Source organism: Anoplopoma fimbria, chromosome 6 (genome assembly GCF_027596085.1).
Source record: "Anoplopoma fimbria isolate UVic2021 breed Golden Eagle Sablefish chromosome 6, Afim_UVic_2022, whole genome shotgun sequence".
In the NCBI taxonomy this organism is placed as follows: Eukaryota; Metazoa; Chordata; class Actinopteri; order Perciformes; family Anoplopomatidae; genus Anoplopoma; species Anoplopoma fimbria.
The window spans coordinates 9,189,934-9,217,857 of NC_072454.1; the positions used below are offsets into that span (position 1 = coordinate 9,189,934).

Below are 27,924 nucleotides of genomic sequence, written 5' to 3' on the forward strand. Positions count from 1 at the left end.
TCCGGATGCGTATGCGCGTGATGTGTCTGTGTGTCACTCTCTCTCTCTGTCTCACTCCGTCTATGTAGGGTGCATTATTGGACGCAGTAGACCGGACAGTGCCAGAGGCGTACACCAAGCGGTCACGCGGCGTGACAGAGAAGAGAGCAGAGTTGCTGTCAGAAGGCCTTTTTAACACACTGCTGCTCTCCGTTTCGGGGACATTTTCAGGAGCGTTTGACTACGAAAAGGGGCTCCGCAAAGGAGAGATAAACACAATTCTCAGAAGCTCCCACAGAAACACCACTAAAGCCCCCAAAGGCTCCCTACCTGAAAATAACGCACTAATACCTTTGATGTTCCCAAAGAGATGTGCAAGAGAGCGAAACGAGGAGAGAAACGGGGGGGGGGGGGGGGGTACTCAAACACACACACACACACACACACACACACAACACACACACACACACACACACACACACACACCAGGCAGCAGCTTCACACGTCTTATGAGTCCCTGTTAGCTGATGTTTCTTTGCGTGGGTCAGTGAGGGAGACAGTTAAAAGAAGCTAGTGTGCATCGCAAAAAAAGTTATTTAATCAAGTTTGAGTCAAATTTTCTTCGACATAATTATAATTTGTGTTTTTTTTCACTTCAAGTTTTAAACATGTTTACAACAAATGTATTTGCCCTAGAAACAAGTGACATTTTCTCCCAGAACTGGAAGATGTTTTGTGTTATATATATGTATAGATTATGATATTATTATAGATATTAAAATAGCTCTATTACTCCTCTCTTTGCTGCCTACTCTCTTTTATCATACATCATTCTCTTCTTCTTATTTTCTATCTACGAATGCACAAAGTAGCCATGAAAGAGACTTTCAGAGTGTGTGTGTGTGTGTGTGTGTGTGTGTGCGTGTGTTTGCACATGGATATGAGCAAGCCTACAATGTGCTTGTGCAGACTTAAGTGTGTGAGTGCTTTATTACGCTGTTCTTTTCAGCTAGATTATGAAACCTAATTCCTCGCTCGCACACTGTTTCTCCTAATCATATCTCCACCACCAGCATGGTATTATATTTTATAGGCCTATATTTTTTCGTCTGAGTTGCATTTCCACAGAAGCTCTGAAACCCCTTTTGCTAATAGATGCAGGTTAAAAGGTTCACTCAGGATGTAAGTGTAGCAAAATGAAATAGAAACACGTATGCACCTCACCCCTCATCTCTCATCTCTCACTCCCATACATACGCACACACACACCCATTTACACATAAACCTATATTCAGTCTGCGAGTGACCGCTCCAGAGAACCTGGATACATTTTGTTTTTTCAGTCAGTTTTTAATCTTCTTTTTCTTTCAGTACCACTTTTTTGTTTTTGCCTCCATTTTCCCTTGGGTCTTCTATTACACTGCAAAGGTCACATTCATATCACCTCCATGTTTAAAACCAAATGCACCAGTGTGTCAGAGGGCACAGATGTGCAGCCAGCAGCTACTTCAGGACAAAAACTTACTTCTCTGAATGGTAACACTCTTTCTGTGCATCAGCAGCATTCATGTGCAAGGCTTGTAAACTGGACATTTCTTGTTCCATAAATTTACCTCAATCTGAAAGCTGTTATATACAACTATGCATGGCTGTGTAGATTAGATCTTGCTACATACTATATTTCAGGCTGGAGTTGAAGATGCTAATTCAGAAACAGGCAAAATACCAACGACACAGGCAGTCCCTGAATGGTTAATGTTTGTTCCTTTGTCACTCAAAAGGTAAAACAGTTACACTGTTGTGATGTCAGGGGAGAGAAGGGGATGAATATAAATGTCAGAGTGATTCCAGTTTTAAGTTTTGATGGATTGGGTTTCAGCTCCTCAGGGAATCTTTGGCTTGGGGAGGCATGAGTGACTCAAAGGGATCAGGATCTTTGCTGACCCGGGGTCTCTGAGTGTCCCCTGGTCCGGCTCCTCCAGGCTGGAGCTGGAGCACCATAGATCCCTGCTAGGCTCTGATGTTCTGCGAGGCTGAAGCAGTGAAGTGCGAGATGGACTCGGAGCCTGATCCAGGGGTCCAGTGTTAAAGCAGGGAAGGCCTCTGGACGGCGGGGGCAGCTGCCTGGTCCGGTTAGGCCTTAAGGAGCACCCCGGCTTCAGAGAGGCAAAGCCACCAGTGCCCCCTGGCTTGAGCGAAGGGAGGGACACGCGCTTGTGGAAGTGCGGAGGCTGCAGCATGCGAGGGCTAGTCGAACCGGCAGATTTAGGAGTGACAAAGCTCTGCACGATCACAGCAGGGGCTCTCGGCTCATGCTGAGCTGCAGTCCGAGCTGCTGATGCCGGACTGTCTGTGGCGGTTACCCCCCGAGGAGCCCCAGAGCCGGGGCGGCGCAGGTGGGTGCTGAGATGACTCAGCTTGTCGGGGTTTGCTAGCCCGGACACGTCTGCCATAAGGTCTTCAAGAGGACGTTCAGCGTCTATGTGCGTCCTTTCCTCTGATCCGATCCTCGTGAGGTCACTGTGGCCCTCGGTGGGGGGAGTTTTTACTAGTCTTCCCTGGTGGAGGTGCTCGTTGAGGCAGGGGCTGGAAGGCTGTAGCATTTGAGGCTGCAGAAAAGAGGAAAGATATATCAATAAGATCTTTTTTTTTTAAAAGGGAATAAAATAGTCATGGATCAGTCAGAGTATAATGAGGTACAGCTCTGACTTGTCATTATCATGTTCCACAAATGGCTGGATTAAAAAATTCCCCATTTTTTTGTGTCTTTGATCCCTGTCGTATCCAGGCTTTTGAATATTTTGCTGCTGCAAAGAAAATTCTGAATCAAAAAAGGCAAACTGTTTATTTACTCTTTAATATCGCAGCTTGTTTCCACTGCCAGTCGCTGAACTATTCCTAAAAAGGAAGAGGCAAAGTCACAGAGGAAGCCCCTGATTCAGCACTTAAAAAAACAAGCAGAAGAGAATAACCTTGCCATGTGAGTGCCTGGGATCTACTGAAGTCTTTGACTCATTTTGTTGCCGCCGCTGCAGAGGGGCTTCAAAAACATTCAAACGGAGAGCCACGATACCTGCTGCCTGTGTAAGAACGTGCTGAGTCGTTAACCGCATGAAGTTTAGACCAACCGTGGTGTTGTCCTCCACCAGGGGACAAACACAAACTCATGAACACCTGTACAATGTAATGTAATTCTATAACCGCCTGGCAACAAATACTGATTCACTGGTGCTTACTATGTTCCATTTTTTTGTGTGCGTATGTTCGAGAGCTACTAATTATCCTGCACGACCGCAACAACAAATTACAAATTCAAAACAGTTGAGTTCTCTGACACAAACAAAAACTCATTATGACTTAACAGAGTTAAGCATTTGTTTTCCACACATTTGTTTTGGATTGGTTTCGATTTGTACAAGTGTTCATGATACATCTGTCCATTCGCTGCGCATGCTTTATTGGCTTTAGATTGAAGACTTCACAAATTCTAGATACTTTCTGCATCACAGCTCCACTTTAAAAAAAGAGGAATGTAGATAATCTTGCTATTACAAGAGGAACCACGATATGCCCGGATGATGTATGGTTCCTTAAGATACTGTAACCTTGTTTAAAACTATTCTGCAACACATTTCAAGATAGGCAGAACACAAGGCCAACAGTGTTTATTAGTCCATGAAACCTCCAGCAAGAGTAAAGTTGCTAAGATCACAAACAAGTCAATACTGAACTTTATATGAATATTTTATACAGTATATTAGTACATTTTCTGTACAGCTTATCACCTCAGCATCTATAAAAAAAATCTTAATATGGTGTATTATGTTAGCCTACTTAGTTTGAGACTGATTCTGTAAGACATCAGAAATCCGAGGACTGGCCTTTTTTCCATTACTGTCTTTCCAGCAGAACCTAAAGAACCTTAATCCACTAGGAATCATCTCAAGCTACTGAAAAGCATGAACTCGTTTTCAGCAGAAACATCCCCTCTGTGAGTTGAAAGTAAAAAAGACCTCAGAGGATGTGAATATATATATAGCCGTGCAGGTCAAGCTGCGGTGCCTGTCTCTACCCACAGTCATTAATATGTTGAGTGGGAGTGGATGTCCGAGGCCACAGCTCCATCTCCTGGTCCTCTGCCACAGTGCCTCCTTCAGCCTATTATAAAACCCTTGTCCACCTCTCAGTCTCAGTAAGTTGTTGCATGTTTTTCAAGCAAGACAATACTGTTTTTAGATTTCAAAGCAGGTAATTTAAAAACGTAATATTAACTTAATAATGGATGATTGTGTTGCCGCTCACAAAAGCTCTGATTAGTGAGTCACTCACATCATGAGCATGTTATTAACTTCTTTCTTTTAGCTTTGATGTACAGTACAGTTCATATTGTGATTCAGTCTGAGAGTGAGCACTCCCTACGGAGTCTAATAGTTAAATTAAAAAAAAGACTTCCAATCCACAAAGGACAGGTGTCAAGAAAGTATTCAACTCATAAATCAGACATCATCATTATAGATACAGGCCTTGTATATTGGATTTTCATTCTTGACATCGCGGTTCAAGGTAAAAATACCAACTGAAATGTAATTTCTTATAAGAACATATGATACCTTTTATTGCAAGGTTGGCATTGAGTGCATTTATTTATATCTGACTCATCTTGAAGAAGCATCTGACAGTGCTGGCAACAAGCAGTATCTATTAATTCACAGTCAATAATAATCTACAGCTGTCTCTTACAGATATTAATAATTAGCAGAAATCATTTGAGCTCTTCACCGCACTGTCAAGAATATCTCAGCTCACTAATGATAGCTATCACTTGAATAGAAATGTTCTTTCTAACCAGGAAAGACACAAATTTGAAGCACCTGTAAGAAATAAGGGCTCAACATAACCAATCTCATCTCATTGCTTCTCAAGAATGTCTGCGTGATAAGAAAAGCAACATGCAAGGATTTGAATAAGGATGTGAAATGATCCCTCTTATGTGTGTCGGAAGACAATGTGATTGCAGCACATAAGCAGATCGGATTGGCAATATGGTGGAACTCCATTTCAAAGCTGGATTACACTTTGTAGTATCGTTTTAAATAGATGGTTGTGAAAATGGTGATTTGGATCGTGTTGGAATTCAAGCAGTGGAAATAGTGTAAGAGCGGAGGATGTGTGGTTACTTTGATTTGTTAACTTCTTTGATAGTGGGGTTACAATGGAGGCTATGGCTCAGGCCATAACACAGGGGGGTTCTTAAATGTTTTTCCTTTCAATATACACTCCATCCAAATCCTTTAAGGTAAGCATCTAGAATGTTAAATAAATAAAATATAGAAAAAACAAATCCACACAGAGAGATTTACCCATGCAACAGTTATGATATACATAATTTGATAGGATGGAACAAATTAAAAAGACACACAAAAAAAAATATATATATATATATATATATATATCTCAGAACCTTAGAAAAGCACACACTTGTTCCAAGTATAGATACACAAAATCCAAACCCCAAAACCACTGAAAATTTAACTTAAAGCATGCAGACACAGATGTAAAAGGGCATGCTTCAGTCCTGCCTCATGGCGACAAACCACAGCCCAGCGTGCAGGAAGTGAGGGCAGCATGTTAACCGCATGTTAAAGAAACGTTACTGTACCACGCTGTGTCAGTGAAGTACTGCACTAGGTGCTCCACTCCTTGTCATAGGCATAATGTGTGGGGGGGGCAAAGGTAGAACAGAGAGAACATGGAAGATTCAATTTCATTGTTTGAGTGACAGAGATTAGAGAAGAGGAGAGAAGAAAGGGTTAAAATATGGGGAGAGAGGGTTGGGTGAGATGCAGGAGAGAGAGACTAGAGAACAGGGAGGGGGAATTCAGAATTAACACCCAGCCAGCCCATGCTTGCAAGAAAAGGTCACACATTAGTTCAACAAACAAACCAATTTAATGCAATACATAATTACTGCATCGTATTCAACACAACCAGGTGAGGAGTCCAGTTCCTTTTCAAATGTTTCTTTCTAAAGACCCTCATTACTGGCATGAACAGTTTGCTGATTTGATCATAGTCACAGCTCCCAGTGGGAGGCTAGAGCATTAGTGGTCAAATGGGATGTATATCTAAAATATAACTTTATACCAACTGTATCCTACAATGTTTCAGTGATATTTCCTCTTTCCTCCTCCTGTTTTAACTCCTACTGTACAGATGATCTTTTGAAATGCTGTCTTTCCTGTAATTAGACCGAGCAATCTACTGGTGGGAGGAAAAATGCGCTTTGACTGAATGCTGGGCTGAGCTCACATATTTGTATATAAACAGTCTATAAGCACAAGAACACTTGAGATCGAAATAACCTGAACTAAAGAGAAATACACCTGTGCCACATTTGTATCACCTTCCCCCTTGATACAAAGCTGAGCCCTACGGGGATAGATCAAAAGAACGGAGCGTGGGTTCTTCTCTTTGTCGCTTTCTTTATTCATTTGCTCTTCGCTCTCGCACATATGTGTATTTTTCTGCAGCCTATTTACCCATTGTCATCCTCTGCCTCCTCTACTTGATACCTCATCAGCACAGCATAATGCAATAGCTTTGTTGTGGGATTCGCTGTTTTTGTGACTGTGCTGTCATTGTTTCGCCAGTCCTGTCTTTCTCAATAAAGTCAGCAGAAATAATGGTAATTTAAAGCATTCAAAGCAAAGACCGTGTTATGGTCATGTGTGCTATTTGGTCAAGAACAGAATATAAATCCTCTGTTAAGGAAACAATTATTATATTAGTTTGCAGTGTATATTGATACTGTTCTTACTGCAAATTATAGTATAGTATTGTATATTTTACAAACAGTTTAGGGGTGTAAAGTGAGGGTTAGAAATGCAGGTGTCAGCCAGTGTCTCACTGCGCACAGTTCAAGAAGAACTGTAGGGGAACTGAAGTTATAAATGGACAGCACAGGGAAAAGGACGCCAGAAAATGAATAACTAAGGGTCCAATAAGTCAGACTGTGTTTAGTAAAACTAAGAAGGAAAACTTGGCATGTTGCTAATCTTGTTCCAAATGAATCTAATAAGAGACATACACACGACAAATCATCCTGTTGTTGCGCTATGAAAAAAAAGATTCTACTTACTGGAAAAAAAGATTTTTCAGTAGTACTGAGGGTTTTAACTGGAGATAAAGTCAGGCTATTTACAGACCTATGCATATGTGGTGTTATGAAAAGATGGAAAAGAGGCTGCAAAGGATGTTAGTGACTCACTCTGTCTGCGCTGGGGCATGCTGGTACGGGTCAAGCCCTGGTGCTGTGCCTGCCATTGGGACAGCAAGGGGGTGGGCAGCGCACCCTACACAGAGAGAAACACAAAGGACAAAAGGCATATGACGTACCGGAACACACGCCCACACAAACACACACACACACACAGGAGCGTGTTAACATAGAAAACACACACTCACAGCTAATGAGTATGGAAAGCCCAATTTACACAGCACACATAAACACACGGGCAGATTTGCCCAAATACTATACTGACAAAGAGACTCAACAATGTCAATGATAAACATCATACAGTAAACTGCAAATATTATGCATCTGCTTCTTCCAACTGTATTTGTGTTCACTGAAGCTACATACATACAGGATATATTAGGGAAATATTCAACCAGCACTATTCCCTCAAATTAAGGTACTTCGGTACCGATTTGCCCATATGTGAATCCCATTGGGTGTCTACGGACACTTTGGGTTCTCTACTAGAAGAGAACCCAAAATCACATAATCAAGTTATGTGATTTGAACAATGTTTGGCTGCACTCTGACTTATAACCACAAATGTATTTCAATGGACAACATTTTGGTCCCAGTCTTCCTGCAGAAATATTCAAAACACACACAAACACACACACACACACACACACACACACGCACACACACACAAACTGTAAACACTTCCAGTTTTCCATCACATTATAAAGCTACTGTTAATATGAAATTGTTATGTGTCCAAACACAAGCATCAATCTTTGCTCTCCACACCTTTTTGTGTATTTTCTCAAACCCAGGAGATTACTTTCTCACATTGTTTGACAGATAATACTCATTGTCCAATAAAACATTTGCTACCTGGAGACTTCCAATAGTCTTTATGATGTTTCTCCCCGGGCCACCCTGAAAACCATTTCTTCCTCCTAATGTGTCATTGTTTATCCATAAATATAGTCAAATCCATTATCAACCCCCCCCCCAGTGCCAAGACTAGAATCCTTGAAGAAGAGCACTCCACCTTAGGCAGTGCAAAAAACAAGGTGACACGGGAAAGGACTACTGTTCCACCCATCGCTTGCAAAATTGACAGGACAAGTTGTATAAACTAGGAAAGGAAGGGTGGGGTGGGATTTTTCATAAAGATGTGATGCCATCACTAGTTGTGAATTTGATGTATGTCTATAGAATATGAAGAAGATATTTTTCAGATTATCGTTAGTATATCGGTCTTGGGTTAAGATGATCTGCAAGGATGATAAATTTACACAAAGTTTAATTAGAAGTCAAATAATCTTATCTAACTGAGGCACAATGTGACAGCTGAAAACGTTGAAAGTTCTACATTAATGATATATGTCAGACCTTTGTTTTACCCCATTTTGTGTTTATATGATCTCCATTTGTCACACTTGCATTTTGTTGTTTGTATATATTGTTGACCAGCACGTGTACATCCGGGCACAAACATGTACCTTAAAGTAGACAAGCCCTTCTATTGATAGCAAATCTCCAGGTTAAGCAATTCAAAGATCCCTGGCCCTCATCCGGAGAGGCAAAGTGAAGGGGAAGCATGGCCATCACGTTAAGCAGACAAACAGACTAAAACCTTATAGCTTCTTTCCTCAGCTGTGGAGAGGGCCGCCGCTCAAACAGGTCTCTATTATAGAAAAGACAATCTATCAGAGGTAGAACAGATAGAGAGAAGATAAAAGATAAAAGACGAGGAGGGGGGAAGTAGCGAGTTCCCAGCAGGTCCAGCCAAAGCTATTTCTGAGCCCCCCTAGTGCGTCTGCTAGAAGGAGAGGAATGAGTTGCCGTGATCTGTTCTCGTCCATTTCCTTCCTTGAACACCAACCACTGTTTCAGCAGGAGGTCTTTGCAGAAGCCTCCCATCGAGGCTTCATTGCAGGGAGGATCAACCTTAGGCGATGAGAACAAGAGGGTATGTTGGAAGGCTCTAGAATGTTTCTGACAGCGGCTGGCAGCGTTATTAGACCTCCGTAGCAGAGAAGCCTGTCAATTTTTCAGATTTCCATAGCTGTGAAGACTCTCCAGTGAAGGGGCTGACAGAGATTTACAAGGACAGGGAGACAGCAATTGTGAGAATAGGAAAGTTTTTCATTTTCCATTAATTTCATCAAAACTTCTCTCATTTCTCTCCAACCGCTACAGTGACCCTGGGTTCGACACCTAGTTGTAGTTCCAACTCTTTCCAACGAACAAAACTCTTCACAAGTGGAAAACAAGCGAGGGTTCTCTTCCTCGTTTCTGCACTCACAACTCCCCCCCCCCCACCCCCACCCCACTGTGGAATAGCCTAAACCACCCACGCATGATGCTCTCTTGTCAGAAGCTCACGAGGTAGACGAAGAAGCACGTGTCTGCCTGAAGCACTCTCAGGGACAACAGCGGAGTTGGCAGTGACAAGAGCTGCAGTGCACGCAGAGTTTGCCAGCAAATCTGAAGAAAACTGGTGGAAAAAAGCTTTTGAGAATTATATATTCATCCGCTTAACAAGCAGCACTCAGTTGAATCTGTTATTTCAGTCTCTTAGTTCACAAACTATACAAAGCCTCACTGTTTTAGCAATGTACACCATTTGAAGATCTCAATGTCCTTTCGACAATTGTTGTGTTTATTGTTGTTACAAAAGTGCCTTCAGGACAGGAAAGTAAAGGGAACACTTCCACGTTTGTGCCTCCCTCTGTAAATTTGGTTTGGTATCAGTTAAGACTCATTCTATCTTTTTGACTGTAAACAATGAGATGCCATCCAGAACACGCCGGGATCATGTGTGTAACCAAAAGGGTTCAAAAGCAGGAAACATTTTCTTTGGATAAGTAATTTTCAGGCTTGTACATAAAAATCTAGATGCTTGTTGAGGGCCTTAAAAATACTTTTTGCTATGGCAAAATAGCTTAAATGGCATATAGCTGAGAACATAGAACAAAATGAAGGGAGAAAACAGTCATTTATAACTAATATAATAGAGCAGTCTTGTTTTAAATGTCATCCCACCAACAGAAATAACTACCATATCAGTAATGGCGGTAGTAGCCTGTTCACTTGAGGCCCCTCTCACAGTGGTTTGTCAAGCTACTCCGTCTGTGCAAAACTTTGCGAAGTAGGACAAGAATTTAAAAGTCAAGTCAAAAGTTGTTCTTTGTGATCCTACAACCTTTTTCATCAAATAACAACAGTATTTAGAGGAATCCATGATGCTAATCCGCTAATCCACTACACAGAGCTTCTCCTGGTTGGCTACACTTAACACCTCAGGTTTGGCCATGATGACTCACTTCACAGACTTTGCCAATTAAATTCTCACCTGTCCGCATTGTGTGTTAATGAGCGTGCATGTGTGACGGTGTGTCTGTGATGCAACGGGGCAGACGGAGGGAGTGAGTGTGGGTGGAGAGGTAATGTCAGGATCTGAGTGGGGGAAAACTTGTTCTTTCAACCTACAGCTTAACACTGATCACTAAGCTTGTTCAATCCCCCTGCCTCTCCCTTCCCTCTCTCTCTCTCTCTCTCTCTCTCTCTGACTCTCTCTGTGACAGCAAATTGATCTAATTACAACTGAGCTAAAAAAGTAGAAAGGTGATGTCAAAGGAAGAATGACAGAGACAAAGAAATAAAGAATTCACTGAAGCACGACAGGAAGAAAGAAAACAGAGTGAGAGAGCAGGAGTGATAAGAAAAGACACGAAGAAGAGGTGAATTGGAGGATGTTTAAAAGGCAGAGAGGGAGTAGGAGGGTGGCTGTAATTATCTCCTCTCTCTGCCACTGATGAAACATTGCCTATTGTGTTGCCATTGTTTCACTGCTGCTGTTCATCTGCGTGTTTGTTTATCTGGGTTATTAACAAGTTCGGCTCCCTGGTCCTTAGTCTGCTGAACCCATTGTTCAGTCACACCGAGTGTGCCCCGCACTCGAGTACAAGAGATATCCCCCCCCCACACACACACACACACACACACACACACACACACACACACACACACACACACACACACACACACACACACACACACACACACACACACACACACACACACAAGGCTGCACAGATTTCTATTGTACTACATTTAAAATTATTAAAAAACAGCTCATGATTTATTTGTTGCGAACAACAGAGGAGGCAAACAAAACATTGCTGCTGCTGTGATTGCTCTGGGGGGCTATTGTTCTACAAGTGTCACTTAAGTAGTTTCCAGTTCCACACTACATGTGCGTCTTGCTGCGACAAGTGTGTCCACTATTTCTCCTTGGTTTGTAAATTGACAGACTTTTTTTTTTTTTTTTTTCTTGAGCATGCTTTTGGACTCAATTGGATTGTAAGCAGATTCAAATGGGAAGCTGCGGGAGCTCGTGCCCAAAGCAGTTGGTTCGGATATGCTGCCAAAGCCTTCCTACAGACTGAGAAGATGTAAGGAGATGAGTTCATCACAAACAGTGAAATAGTTTAAAGCAGTCTACTGAGCAACAGCCCACAATGTTTCGGTTCCAGAAAATAAATGATGGGAATGAATGGCTCTCTAGAAAAGTATTTCTCATCTGCTTGAATAATGAACTGTGACAAAAAGTAAAGCCCTTAAATAGCCATGGCCAAGGGTCATGGACCACAAGCTTATTCTATTGTACTGCTGTTAATCTGAGCTAAAAGTACAGCAAGATCTCTCCTGAATCCATGTTCAAGTTGTTGGAAAGACTACGCCAAGGAATCAACTCTAGACCCCCCAGTACCACACATTAGCCTGTGGGCTACTGGTAAGGCTACTAGATATCAGCATTAAAGCTATAAAAAGATTATAGCTGCTGGCCTTTGACATCAAAATTATTCTTGGCTGATCCTCTCCGCTTAGCACTCAAAAATACTATCACAGGGCAAGAGCTACTCCAGCACTATGATAAAGCGGCACTTTAAATGTCAGAGGAGCCGAAAATCAACAGGAAAGGGCCTCTCAGAGAGCAAAAGGAAAAAACAATAAAGATGACAGCAGATTATGAATCTGTGTGTGCATGTGTGCATGCGTGTGTTGGAGGAGGAGTGCGAAAAAAGTGAAATATAGACTCAATGAATGTGCGAGTGGGGAAAATAATATTTGTCTAAAAATGGCAAAGGTTAGAGAGAGAATAGCTAGAGAGACAGATTTAGAAAACCACATTGAAGGATTGTGTGAAAAACGTGAGAGGTGATACATTGTTTGAGGTACACTGTGAACCCGGGCTTGCTGTAGGTGCTAAACCTGTCAGCGCGATACCAAAAGCTTTGATTCCATATAAAAGTATGAATAACACAGTGAGAAACATCCCCTTTCTCTCTGGTATTTGTTTACTCTGTGCTCTCCATTCTTGTTGCCTTGTCACAAAACTCGGGAGCTAACCTTTTAGAGCAATCGCACGCCTCGGAAAATAAAATGCCACTAACATAATGTGTTTGTCCCCACAGCGCGGCAAAACACAATGCAGGAAAAAAGTAACTTAAATTGAAGATGGTTGGAAAACACACAAAAAAATCTGAAAGAACGTCGACAGAATAGGTAGAATAGCAAAAACTGTATTTTAGTTTGTTAGATTATACACCAGGCGCTGCAGGTCACAATTAGATGTTCCCACCACTGAGATGCTTCCTGTCGAGCACAACTAGTCCTGCTTTGATGGTTGCCATAGCAACTGTTAAACCATATGCTCTTGCGGTAAGAAGGGACCTACTGTAGTTAGTGAGCTTGCTTGTTTTATCCTTTGTTTTTTCCTTTGTAGCTCATGTGAACTACAATAAAATATACCTTTGACAAAATATTTTTCACCAGGGCCTCATTTCTATAATTTATTATTACAATTATCCTGATAACACTGGAAATCCTTTTTTCTTAATCATTTTAAATGTAATTCTTGTCGCTATGTCATTCCTTACACTTCTGCCTCTATGTGTGTGTGTGTGTGTGTATCATACACTGAGCCCTGAGAGTAGGTCAATTAGGAGAGTGTTTACTAGGCACCCTCCCTGTGGCACTCCTGCTATTGAATCAATACTTGGCTGCCACACAGCATGCTAGTGTGGCATGACACTGAACACGTTGATCCACCTCTCTCTCCACGAATCCCTCTCCCCTATTCCTCCCACCCTCCAACTGTCCATCTTCTTTTTCTCAGTCACTCGAACATTAACACCAGCTCTCACAGCTCCCTGTTCAGTGTAAGATCTGGGTATTAGAGTGTGAGACAGTTCCACTGACAACCCAGTAAACTGTATTCCACAGAGGGGGCATGATGTAGTCATTGAACAATTCAGACATGGCTGGTATGAGAGAAGCAGCAGATGAATGGGAAACCGACTGAGTGAGTGAGTGTTAAACTGAGATATGCACCACTGAAGCAGGCAAGTGCTGGTATCTAATAACATCTTGGTAACTGTTGAAATGAGGTGAAACATACAAATGATTGCTTAACCAGCGTCAGACTTAAGAAATCCTGTTTAGCAAAACAACTTTAAGGCCTTCAAGAGAGCAGTTATGGGTGCTGTGGATGTTTGGACTCACAGCATGGCTGGGCGGTCTCCAGTACGTCTGGGTGGCCTTGTCATAGTGATGCTGCATCCGTTTGTCCATCTGTCTGTCGCTCTGTCGTAGTGAAGAGGGAGCCCTCTGGTGGTGGCACTGACACCTGACCGGCCATCCTTGAGCAGGCTGAGGGGGCAAGAATAAAAAGAAAGCGAAGAATAATTATCTTGTTTTTAACCTATTTTCCTACTTCCACAGTCAGTAATAAGCTAATAACAGTGCAATTAATTGTTGACATTTTAAATGTCTTGAGAAATGCATTAAAAAAATGAATAAATGTTGGGTTTTATATGTTGTATTTGGCATTACCAGTTGTCTAAATGTCAAACCCAAGCAGTAAACATACCAGGAAAATGTATTAACAGAAGAAAACTACAATTATCCCCCCAAATAAATGCATTATGTTCTTCACGTGGCTGCTTTTGAATTCATTAATAAAAGCAATGCATATTAACAGGCTGCAGCAATGAAATGTCATCCTGTATCTCCACTTCTTCAGATGAATGGGGGGCATGATGGGAAATCATCAGTAAAAGTCAAGCCCAGGTTGTAAATGGTTAAAGGTCTTGCAGTAAATCAAACTCACTGGTATTTACTTCAAGCACATGTTCACAGAAAATGACCTCCTTTTTCATCTGGTAAAACCACTTTGACTGACTAACTGATATGAGTAATACATGTGATTTATGAGCCTTTACCATTCACAATTACCTCAATCCAATATAGAAATAAAAACGACAGAGCAACTAATGAGATGCATTAAATCCTTTTGTAACCATTTTCTGTAAGAATCTCGTATTCTTTCTTTTGCGTGAATAAATGACAGAGAAACTTGTGCTTGGCTTCAAAGTATACGGTAGAAAATCTGACAGATATTGCTACTTTTTGCCAGCTTTGGTGAAAAACTTCAATGCAGCTCAAATCAGGAGGAACCCATAATCATGAGCAGTCTGCCTCAACAGCGGTGGAAGCTGCATCCAAAAACTGCATTCTGTCAAGTCAGATGGAGAAATCAGTTTTCTCTCTGTGATAGCTCCACTCTTCTCTCTCCCATTATTTCATTTTCTCTCCTCTCAGCCCTCCACACACACACACATACACACCTACACAAACAGTATTCTGCAACAGACTTTCTCCCTACCACACACAGCTACTCTATTGTTTTCTTATCACTCCGTTATGTTCAATTCAGTTAACTGTTCCCCCTCTCAAGTCTCTCAGCAGTTTCTCTGAAACACTTCACCTCCCTCTGGATACCTGTCTTTTAACCATTTGTAATATCATCTCTCTACCAAGCAGCAGGTCTAGCAGCCCTCGACTTTCTAACTCTATATATCATATGAACCAGAGGACTGGCAGTCTTCACAGACTCTGAACCAGTGTAGCTCTAATTGGTAATTCCTCACAACCAAAGAAATTCAAGGTTGGTCAGCACATTGAATGGATCCAAGCCTGATGTGTTTGTTTTATTTTTGCTTCCTTGTTGTTCAGTCCTGTCCTGCAGGGGACATCAAAGGAAATGAGAACACAAACCATCTTCAGCATTCCTCTAACATAGCACCCGGAGTGCCCACATAGTGTGAGAGTGAGCAGAGCAAACATGTTTCCCTCTTATGTTTCTTTCTACTCTCCCCAACATCTTCACTTGTTCAGCCTCTACACTCATTAATGTCTGGCAGAGATCTGAAAATATGTCCCAGCTTTCTTTTCCTACTCTTTTTGCTTACTGTGGGTGAGGTGGCGACAACATTGTGCTCGGCTGAAGAGCCATGCTGTGGGTGGGTGGGTGCTTGTTTCTAATTGGAGCGTTAGTATGCGGCGGGGAGGCTGGAGGACAGGCCTCGCTTTGACATTTTGGTATTTCTCGATACGGCAGGGATTTGAACAATGTCAGCGAGGCACGTGGTTGTTTGGCTAACAAGCGAGTCTGGTCAGGACACTAATGAATGTTAGAGAGTGGAGATGGAGCCAGTTAAAAGCAGACAGAACGAAGGTTATTGGTAGGCTTTCACAAGAGTGCAAGTACACACACTAGAGTGCATGTTCAGAGAGTGCAGAACTGAGCTCACACCTGAGATGAAGATCACTAGAGTATGTCTTCACTGACAACTTATCCTATTCGTAGTAGTTTGTAGCACTTATTATGTTCGTATTAGTCTGTTGCAATTATTGTTTTCGTAATAATTTGCCTCTGCACTGTACTTTTGCTCTGGTTTATGCTTTTAGATGCTTGTTTAAGAAAGGAGATGCACTTATGACTTCTGGTGACTAGTAGTTCTCTTGAATACCTATGTTGAATACACTTCCTGTAAGTCGCTTTGGATAAAAGCGTCTGCTAAATGACTGTAATGTAATGTAATGTAATGTAACAACTAGGAATTTAAATGGTGGACCTGTACATGTATAACATGCTTTTCATATTGTGTGTTTTTATCAGTCCCTCTCTTACAGATACTTTTTATAAAAATAATTCTCCTTTCCTTGTTCGCTCTATTCCTTCTTATCATGCTTTGTCTCTTTTTAAAATCTGATAAATCTTGGTATTGGTGAAAACAAAAGATAATGGAAGGCTGTACCCAGGCATGCCTAACCCCCTCAGATCTGTAAGAGAATTGGTGTCACGGCACTGAACTCCCAGAGGAGAAGATACATGTTTTCAACAAATGAAGGCTACATGAAAATAAATCAGCAAACATGAGCACAGGAGCTTTTACAGGCGTGTTTGTTTCTGCTCAAGGACGCTACTGTAAAACATAGCTGAATATGAACCTTCATTGATATTCTATGTATGAGCCGTAAACACCTGAGAGTGTATGAGTGTCACCATACTGTAGTTGTTATTCATAAATATGTCACGTAGAAAAGCCCTTCATACCATGTATTTCAGTCATATACTGCATGTTTTCAATGAATCTATCTAATGTTAATGTAACAGTTTCTCCATATTGTTCTGTACGCCCACAAAAAAACACTAGTTATATGCTCTTCCTTCCTCCTAAGGTGAGCCGTCATCTGTTGACCTTTGAGGTAAATCTCTGATTTGCACAAGCTGTAAATCCCTTAGTGTTGATCTTGTGTCTGTTTCTAATTTCACTAATCGAACTTCAAACAACAGATATCATGAGCAGAAATAACTCACATACTGTACCTGAGTAAAAAAATCAACTGTCTAGTGTCAATCCTGTGACAGTAAAAATCTGGGGAAAAAAGGATCTGCACAACATACTCATAGCTCCCAGCAAATGTAATATGAAGAGTGACGTTTCGATCTAACAGAGATCTTTGTCAGGCATTGTCAGACCTATTTGCTATTTGCTGGAAGCTATCATCAGTGTTCAGATATTTTGTCAGACTATGGCCTTCAGTTTGTTACATATAGTATACGGCCCCCTTTTCATACTTTTCACTTGTTTCAGTCCTGCTCACACCAACTCACCATTTGTTCCCGCTGATGTTGTTGTTGTTGTAGCTGTTGACACTGCAGTGTGAGCTGAGCAATGGTTTTGTCTCGACTCCTCAGCTCCTCTCTGAGCAACTGCACTTCCTTAATCAGATCCTCCGACTGAAAACACAGACACACAGACGGTAAACTGCAGTGGTAGCGGATTACCTCACTGAGAAACTGAGGGGAAAATAAAGAATAATATATATATTTTTTTAATACAGCACATCCAATCAATCAAGGCTATAAACCTGAGATAAAGCTTTTTACCTGCGATGCAGTCGTATTGTCTTCAATCTCTTCAGGAACATCTGCTGGAGAGTCGGTATCCTCAAGCTAGAAACATTCACACGCGCACAGCAGCAGGCACACACAGACACAGAGTACATGGTGAGCTGGATCAATGACAATTGCCTCAGGCATGCCTCAAAAGCAATATTTTGCTACAGTGGAAGGACGTTACTCTTAAGAATATATATATATATATAGTCTGCTGACCCTGAACTGTCAGCCCCCAGTATTAGATACCTGAGGCAGAGCTGAGTGTTGTTTTGGACTTTCAATAGATTTATTTTATTGAATACAAGAAAATGTCTGGATGCAGCACTGTATTATTTTTTCCCAAAGCAGATCCACATTTCATCTCGTATAGACAGAATATTCAATGCAACACATTCTTTGATTATTTTAAGAATAACTGTTTGATTAAGTATTTGGTGATCAAGAATAATGACAAATCCATAGCCCAGGTCATTTGAGACAAAAAAAAAAGGTTTTATCTTTCCAAGAGTCACAAAAAGGTATTGAATTTACAGTGACATGAAATGGAAAAAAAGAGATTGTATCATCACATTTGCAAAGTTATAGCAAGCAAATGTTTGTAAGCTTTACTAATTATGCAATTAATCAAAATATTCAGCCAACTGCTTGAAATATACATTTTATTTTAACACTACATTCCACCTGCTCTTTATTCAGATCAGGAAGGTTAAATTAGAGCAGCAGGTCTATTAACTGACTGTTAGAACAATAAAGCAAAGATCAATAAGGACTCAGGAAGGCTGGAAACTCATTTTAAGAACAGAGTTACTAATGTGGCGACAGACATATTTCCCGCTTGAGGCTATACAGCCAAAGCGTTTCACTAATTGCAGTGAGCACAATACATCTGCAGGAGCCATTCAATTTAAATGTGCAAATATCACTTTTATGTGTAGAGGGTAAATTGAGTCGAGTGTGCAGTGTGAAGTGTGAAGTGCCTTTGTGCCATTTCAGCGATGGGGTTGTGTGTTTTGTAGAAGGGTGGGTTTTGTGTATTCATCTCAAATGCACATTTCTGTAGCTGACATGTTTAATTTATCTCCTCTCCTTCCCTCTTCTCAGACTGACAAACTGACAGAGAAAGATCTATTAAGGTATCACATTTCTAAGCAAACACACATGCAAACATGAAATCGCAAATGCACACAAATCACATAATGTGCAATTAAAAAGAAAGGATCAACAGAGGATCTAATATCTTGAAAAAATAAAATTATTTTGCACTTGTGCAGCACATTTAAACCGTCTTAACATCATTCTTTAAATACAGTGTGTAATGACAGTACTTATTAAACCGATGTAATTAAACGTTTGAAAACTTTGAAATACTTTATGTGGCACTACATAAAAAATAAAACTAGCTTAGTTCAGTTTTGTCATAAAAGACTTCTCAAGTTGCTGATGCTGAACACCTGAGGACAATGATGCCCACGCTCCTGACAAACCTAAGAGGATTATTCCATCTAACAGCCTAGCAAAATAATACAAAGCTTCATTTAAAAGACAAAACAGCAGCAGCAGCTGAAAACAAACCCAAAATCCAGACAGTGTACAGTATGTGGCCTTATAATAAGACCAAAATAAAAGCCTAGGGTAGATGCAAAAGAATGACAAACATATAAGAGTCACTGGACAGTACATACAGAACAAAAATATATGTGTTTTGTGTGCATGTGTTTGTGCATGTGCATACCTAACAATGTATGCCTTTGTATGTGCATGTGTTGCCATCCTGCAGAACTGTACGCCTCCATTCATATGTGTCAGTGTGCACGTCATGGTACATGCAAGTGTACGTGTTTGTGTTCATTCCTCGTTTTGCAACTGTGGGTCGAACGAACCTGTAGTAATGTTTTGAGCCTGAGCAGCTGGTTCTTGAGCGAGCTGCAGTCCTGTGTCATGTGCTTGAGTGTGAGTTCATCCAGCATTGCCTTGTAGCCAAGCTGCCTGCCTTCAGATTGGACGGGCCGTGAGGAGATCCGTGAAGTCTTGAGCGCATCGTAGTTCTGGACAACATGGGCCCTGAGAAAAAGAGACAAAAAGAGAGAAACAGTCACATAGAGTCAGGCACACGGAAAAACAGAAAGACATTAGCTTTTTTGTGTTTTTACTTTTTCGTATTAACTTTTTACTTCTTTTCTGGCTACATGTATTAATCTTTCAAGCCTAAACAACCTGCTATCATTGTAGAAGTGATCGGGTCCACTCCAGCGATGGTGTCTACGCCGCTGCCCCTGCCGAACAGCCCTCTCCGATGGCTCAAAGTGGGACATCCTGTCAGCGTCTATATGGGAAGAATTTAGCACACTGTTAGCCAGAGTAAAGAAACTTGTGCATGTCCAAAACAGAGCAATGCAAGTGAGAGATAAAAGAGCACATATACTGTGCTATCTGAACTTAAATGTATAAAATCGGTGTTTTGCAAAGTTTAAGAAAATCTCTTTTGTGTTTGTGGTTAAAGACAGTATTCTGCATAAGATAGAATTTATTTTTTCTCTGCCAGTTTTTGTCTATTAACCACTTCACACAGCTAAAGAAATAAACACAAAATGCAAGACAGCGAGTCAGTTTTTCAAATCTTATGGTGATGATTGCTGCTGTGTGTATCTCATATACTCTATTCTAGAATATCTGCATATAAATCATGATCTGACCCACCTCATTCACTTATTTCTCTCAACCGTCTCACAAACACACGCACTCCCATGAGGTGACAGGCCTTTTCATTTTCAAGAAGGTAAAAGGACACAGTATTTGGTGACACTCAATAGCACATAGCTGTGAAATGAACTGTGACCGCAACAAAATTGACAACTAACAGAGCGCGGCCCCCAGGAAATCAAAAGGACCCTTGACTTTCTGTATTCCAGATAGTCTTTTAACTGACAGAAGGGGAGAAATAGAAATAGAAAAAGTAAAGGAGAGATAAAGAAATATTGGAAGATACTAAGACCCAATCCGAGTACTGCAGCAGTGTAAAATACTTTACCCTGAGTGTCACCACATAGAACAGTAGACGGTCTGCTTTATTCTGAACTGCTACATTCCAGGAAACTTTAGCGCCCCAAGAAAAGGTCTACTAAAAAGTAATACAACAGAAATATATTCCAACTTGGAAAAAAAAAAAAATCCACAAAGGCAGAGAAACTAAGAAAGAGAGAGGAGAGAAAGTGACTTCTTGTCCAGTCAGCTGGTGAGCAGTTAAAGGGCCAGAGGGGGAAAAATCAACCCAGCTCCCACCCTGCCTGGTTCTGTCTTTGTTGACAGCCTTGTTTTTCTGGGAACTCCCTAGGAACTGGAGCTGGGGAGAAATGACTGTGGTGGTGGTGGTGGTGAGAGAGTAGCTGAGGTGACTGGTTTGTGTCCAAGCTAGAAAGTCACCAGCGTAGGCAGAGAAAGGAAAGAAGCTGGGGCCTTTCTCCTGTCCCGGGACCCGACAACTGGATGAAACTATGACATGAGGCCCTTTTCTTTCTCCCCCTTCCCCTCTTCCTGTTGTGTGGCAGATTCAGGGTGTCTCTGGGAGGGAGGGACCAGCCTTCCCTATCCCGTGTCTCAGGGCCTGCCCTGTGGGCTGGGTCTAACTGGACTCTTCAACGTGTCTTGCTTGCTCTCTGACTCTCATGACACTAGCTCTGGCCATGACATAGAGCGCTATAAATATGGCTGCTTCCAGAAAAGGAGTAGGAAGGGGAGGACACTCCAATTCACATTCCTCTGGAGTGAACATTTCTCTCCCACTCTTTCTCTCTCTCTCTGTCTGTCTGTCTCTCTGTCTCTCTGTCTCCTTCTCTCAAAAACAATATATCAGGGCTGCAAAGCTGCCTCAGTAATGTATACCCAGCTGAAAGTTTATTGGCATCACCTAGCTAAAACAAATGCAGTCGAATACAACAGGCCTGCAAAAGATTCCACCAAAGTCATGGTTATAAGGTTCAGTTTCTGTTAAAGCTGTTTTAGAGAAGTAATATCCAACTTTTTTGGTCATTTTGAAGGATTTAGTTTATATCACTGAAGGTAGACTGAATAAAATAAATTGCTCTTAGTGTAACAGAATATAATTCAACAGCACAACAATTAACATCCGTCAATATGACCATGAAGATAAATCAACACCTCAAAAAAACACTTTCAACTAAAGCTGAACATAAGGGACTTGATAAAGTTAGTATTTACTGCAGAGCTGTTGCAGTGGACGGCATTTCAAAGTCTAGCTAATAAACTGCCAATGTGTGGGTATGTGTGCGTGTGTGTGTGTGTGTGTGTGTGTGATTGTGCCCATCTATATACTCGTATGTGGCATATGTGCCCTATGCATTCTGTCAGTAGTTCAACATTAAACTTGTGTATTAAAAGTATTATCCGATATATTACTTGGTTCAGGACTGACAAGAGAAACTTCACTTCCTATAATTCATTGTAGTTCATGACAAATAAGATGAATTTTCCTCAACCCTTCTTTTCCTCTTGTCCTCCCATGTATGTGACACACACTATCCAATGAATACATAATAACGTTGTCAACACTATCATTATGTGTTAGTTATCTAACCTGATTACCTTTAACGCCTACAAAGAAGCTATTTTACTCAATTCTATTGAGACAATTGATTGCATTTACAAACTTAAAATGCGTGACAGAATACTCCAAAGCTAAAATAGATGTGGTATCAAGATGGGAGGGGGAGGGGGGGTATGTGGAATAGTGAGTTATTAAACTAATCATGTAAACACCATACTGCTGTTGTCAAGGCAATCAAATGTGAAGTCTGCTCCTACGAAGCCTCTATATGTACTGTGAATGTGCTGGTTCCATACCAGAATGTGTGTACGTCTGTTCATACAAACAGAGCTCATAGTCAGCTGCCTATCTGTCATTAAAGGCCAGTTGTGTGGCAGTGGTGGAGTAGTAATTAAATAACTCTATTATGTGTAACAACACATAATAGACAGCAAGGTGTCCCTTAAAAGATGTTAATGGATGTAGCAGAGGTAACTATTCACCCTAGACAATGCGGGATCCAATTTATTCCAGCCATTATATGCCGTAAAAAGATATTCCTGGAAATAGAAAGCTAAGACTTTGGTAATGCATTAATTTACAACTATGATTGAAACAGTTCTGCGGAAGGTTTCCACTTATAATAAAATAATGGAAAACATCTCGCCAATGAGATCGAGGCATTTGTTTTGGCCATAGAATAACCTCACAGATTTAAATCCTGTGTAGGAGAACTACTGTTTATTTGCGTTTGTGTGTATGTTTGCTTACCGTGCAAGCCATCCTCTGGGAGGTCCACATCCAGCATGAGGTCATCATCGTCCAAGTCTCCAGTTCCCGGAGGGTCCAGGTTGTTCAGGATATCCTGAGAACCACAAAATGATCATGTGATAATCATTTCATCGTAAGGCATTAGATACCATTATAGGTGCATTATAGGCACATTATGGGTGCATTAGAGTCATTATATCATTTTTCCTCTGGGCAAAAGTGCTTTTGTTCTATAAAACCAACTGCTGGGATAGAAATAACTAGACCCCAGGGTTCAGACACATGTAACTCTGTGCAGATTCAGAAACTAAACAAAAAAAACACATAATGCACAAAAGCGGAAATATGCAGATGCAGCCTTTTCCTGTGATAAATCATCTTTTGCAAGCATATTTTCGAGATATAAATTATATTAAAATAGTGTGTATGCACATTAACCTTATTCCAAAATCATACAATTAGCCAGAAATGGATGTTCACATAAATGTAGTTATGACATAAATCAGAAACCTTCTGTCCTTGGTCTGGTATTAGTGTGCCAAAGCAGATTTACATTTATATTTTAGCACACAAAGGTTTAATTGATGCTGTCATATATATTACTCTTTTTCATTCTTAACTGTGAGGATAAGATATGTATGCAAATGAAAGTGTTTGGACACAAGAGCAGGAACGCCTATCCAATGTAATGTAATCTTATCTCTTGCTTTTAATATGTATGGGGTTTTAATTGCATTGTGACATTTGTAAATTCGTTTTTTGTTATCTATTCAATAATATGTATTTTTATTCCCTGAAATGTATTAATTTCGTCATTTCCAATAACAATTTATGCAAGGCTGTAAATTACATTTTTCTTTGATACCGTTTTACATGATTCTCTCCCTCCAACTGCTCAGATTATTCCATACATCAGCAGATAACAGAACAGGCTTCTGGAAATCACTCAATAGTGAATGATAATACCGAACACTTTGAAAAAGCCAACAAAAACACTCCTCATTACAGCCGCAGAATATGCAGTTAGTCTGACTGCCGCGCTGCTGTCTACCCAATAATTCAAAGCATACACAAAAGCAAAGGACTGAATCAATAGTTCAAAGCTTTATTTTTCAAGGCAATTCTGTGCTTCGTGAAACCAAATTGACAGGGCCTTGACTAAAATACACAAGAATAAAATGACTCATTATAGGAAATCTCATGTGTTGCATGATAACTGGCTGGTCCTCAGTGTTTCAGACTTAATGAAAAGGAATGATGAAGGGAAAATAATAAACAACACACACTTGTGGAGACATCCAAATACTGTCAACCGACATTTTTGGAGGAATCTTTGTTGTTTGATAAATCAACCTGTCTCGTCTGTTGTATTCTCTCTCACTTCCTTACTGTCATCAGATTTATGATCCCCCTCTTTTCTCCTCCACCCTGTTGCTCTCTTTTCTCCTACTTTATATTCAGAAACAGCCACTCACAATGTAAATGTTAGCGACATCTTGACATCAAAATTGCGATCCTACGATACAGTAGAGACCTATAAGTACACTCTTCCTCTCCTCCAGACATTTCAACTTTGGATCTTTTCACCTGTTTAAAGGACCCTCTGTACAGTACACCAGCAGCACAACAGCAGCACAACAGCAGCACAACAGCAGCAGCTTTGACTCCTCCATCAGTGTCTACACTGTATTTTTCTTAGCCAGTGTTTGAGAAAAATCACAGCTCAGTGCAAAACCATACACTTAGGTGTGCAAGTGGAAAAACACTCAAACTGAAAAAAGACTCTATGAGCTGGTGTAGAGAGACGCAGTGGTTAAAAGGAAATTGTTATATTTCCGTCAGATGGATGACCCCGAAGTTCATCCAGTGTTGACATCTTGTGCTTTTTACACACAATTTCATCCCAGTTTTCTATAATATTGTGCAAACTTAAAATGAAGGCAGTAAATAATTGTAGCGTTATTAATCACTAGTTTTTAGTTCATTTTCTAATTAATTGGCATTCTTTCTCTTCAGTTAGACACAGTTGCGTCATGAGTGATTACTCGCAACAAAAATTGCCTGTATTATGACTACATCATTATGGTGGGAAATGTATTGTGATAGTATTGTTTTGCCTGTTACATTTAAGATTTCAAGCCTATTTTTTCATCTTACATTATTCTCACATACTGTACACATGTTAGGAGTAAATTGTGGTGCAATGCCTTCTCTTTTGAGGATGCTTCAACATGTGGACAGGAGGAGCCAGCGATTGAACAACCAACCCACTCCACCACCTGAGCTACAGCCACCCTGTATCCTAGCAGTAACCTATTACCCCATAGTGTAGTGATTACCACTCAATACATTTCTTTTTCTTCATTCCAGCAACACTTGCTTACACTATCGTCTATCTATGAGAGCGAAAACACTACTGAAAGAACCTGGGCTTATGTTGATTCCTGAAATAACATATCAGCAAATGTTCAGTAGAAATATCAAGTTTGTCTTTTGGCATTTACAATATTTGTTTCTGTGTTGCTAAGCAAGATGTTCCTGCTACAATAATCCTGCACCTTTAACTCTTCCACGGAGAGAGTCAAAACGATGTTGTCTAATAATGAGTACAAGTAATTGCATGAGTTGTGGACCCTTGGATCCGACTGCAAAGTCAATATCTGCAATGCGCTGTTATCAAAATGCATCTCAACAGCAGCTTTGAGCCAATTAAGTTGTTGCTGTCGAGCTTGCTCTCTCTAAAGGAATAATGATTTGACTTGTAGGAGTATATGAGTTTGACACATGACATGCATATTTTCTATCTATCATGGACTGGTTGTCCAAAAAGCCTGCAGCATGAGCAGTATTCAGAATCATAACCGCCGAGGGAAGGTCTTCCAGCATACTCAGTTTCATGGCACACTCTCTGATCCCACCATATCAGATGAATCTTCCAACAAACACTGCTGGATCAAACACAGATTAAAACCATCGAAATCTCTGGGAAAGTTCTGAAGCTGAAGTTCTCTCACTCTTTGACAGTTTGCCCTCTGAGTGTCTGCACAGCAGACTTGTGAAGCAAATTAAAAGCTCATTACAGGTACCTTGATTCTACTCATTGGAGTCGAAGAGGCAAAGAAGGCAGCTCATTTTCTGCTCTAATAACTTAAAAAAGCAAAGTTACATATAGTGTGTCAAATCAATAAGTGCTTAGGAGAGGTGTTTAGACTATTCACAGCCGTCTCTGTCTTTCTCTTCTCTTTTGTCACACAAGAAGCAAGACGCTTTTTTCCGACCAGTATCTTTCCATTAGTTTGTAATGGTTCTCAGTTGAGCTACTCCATTAGAGACCGGGGCTAGAAATCAACATCAAACTTTTTTTTACAGGATCATTAGTTTTCTGAAGGTCAAATACATAACAAAGTAATGTCCTGAAAAATACAGAAATACTACGTGATTGCTTATGCAGTGTCTTTACATAGAAATCGACTGTGTTTAGGGGTAATGTGCTCAGCTGCTGTGGCTGTGTGTGAGTCTCCTGTGTCACATTAGCACCCCTACTTAACAGAATCATTTCTTATACTCTATGACTTGGGACTCGCTGGTGGTTTTGATGGAGGATATGTCCTCCAACCCAATCAGTTGGAGGACATATCCAGATGTCATTGTAATCCATTTATCCGACTCATTTGCAGCTCTTGAACTAAAACCATTTTTGGTGAAAAATCAATTTTCACCGTCTGTCTTTCTGAATGTTGTGAACAATCGGATTGCGATTGTTCTGTGGTTCGACTGAATAAAACCTTTGTGAGATGTGTGAAATGTAGGATAATCCACTACACCCACTGTAAAAGTCTTATTGGTCTTACAGGGATAATTGGGTGTTTGAGAAATGAATTAGTGGTGGGAGTCCGAACATCCAAAGAATGACTCCAAATTATGGCTTCATAAAGAAATTACAGAATACCAATACCATTTTGTATCATTCTCCTCCTTTTCATCTTTGGCTATGAACCTGTCAGTATAGAGTGGGAGGGCTTAAGGGAAACTAAGAGTAAAATAGTACACCACAAACTGTGAACAACAACTGCTATTGTCAAGGTATCAAATACTGCAACAAATACTAGATCGTTTCCTAATCCTTCTACAGCATTGATGCCTTTTGTACAACAATGTCATTCCATGTGTCTCTTAATAACAGAGAATCACTCATAAATCCTGATCACTTCTAAAGTTAAAGATAATGTTTCACAGTAATGCTTTTCAGTTTTACAGCCTGCTGTGGCCTTTTGCCTTTTCTGAGAGTATTTGTTCAGTGTTTGTGCAGAGTAATACAGAAATGTTTGAATGTTCCATATTTCTATCATTAAAATTGTATACCAAAGTTGACAGTGGGCACAATGCTACCTCAGCACCCAGCAAGAGGATATTGTCTCTCGGTGACACTTGCACTACTCTTTGTTCAAATAAAATGAAAGAAATGGATCCTTATGCATTTGGGTTTCTTTCCCGCTGTACCGGACTCGCACCGAACCGTGACTCCTTTTACACCCCTACTAGAATTATTGCTACAAATGGCAATATTCTTTCTATTATCAGTTTAACTCTGTTGTTATGCAATGCACAGGGAAACTTTCAGCAAAAGAAACAGAGGCATTGCGGAGGAGGCACTTTGAGTGAGATTGTTTGATGAGTGATGGCAGGTGCAGAACAGAGCAAAAGAGAGTTAGGAAACCCTCAAATCACTATGCTTTTCAAGTTTTATCTTTTTCCCCATTTTGTTTTGTGCTCAAAATATGCGTATTGTTGAGAAAATTACAACAATGTGCTTCCTGTGTCATAGTGTTTATACCTCGGACATAAAACAGACTTTGTCAACAGGAGTACTGTTGCACTTAATGCCATACAAGCAGAAACTGTACTGCTGTTTACACATTGTACAGTTATATCGCAGTTTGAAAAGTGTTTGTTGTTAAGATGTAGTTACTAATATTAACAATATATGTAGTTTCATTTGTTGTTTATGCTTTATATCGTATACAATCAGTGTTCTGCTTAATTTGAATATAACGATGACTGCCTTTTGAGAGA

The 27,924-nt window shown here is 40.6% G+C and overlaps 1 protein-coding gene across 1 annotated transcript in view; it reads right to left on the bottom strand.

Annotated features, from left to right (window-relative positions):
- Window positions 1-526: 526 nt before the first annotated feature.
- Window positions 527-27,924, bottom strand: part of ccser2a (coiled-coil serine-rich protein 2a) — a 47,405-nt gene continuing 20,007 nt past the window's right edge. Inside the window, exons 4-10 of the mRNA XM_054599766.1 lie at window positions 22,852-22,945; window positions 19,755-19,863; window positions 19,421-19,601; window positions 17,529-17,594; window positions 17,253-17,378; window positions 13,796-13,942; window positions 527-2,588 (exon numbers count right to left, since the gene is read on the bottom strand). Of these exons, the coding sequence (XP_054455741.1) occupies window positions 1,863-2,588; window positions 13,796-13,942; window positions 17,253-17,378; window positions 17,529-17,594; window positions 19,421-19,601; window positions 19,755-19,863; window positions 22,852-22,945 (1,449 nt within the window). The 3' untranslated portion in view covers window positions 527-1,862. The remainder of the gene's footprint in view (window positions 2,589-13,795; window positions 13,943-17,252; window positions 17,379-17,528; window positions 17,595-19,420; window positions 19,602-19,754; window positions 19,864-22,851; window positions 22,946-27,924) is intronic.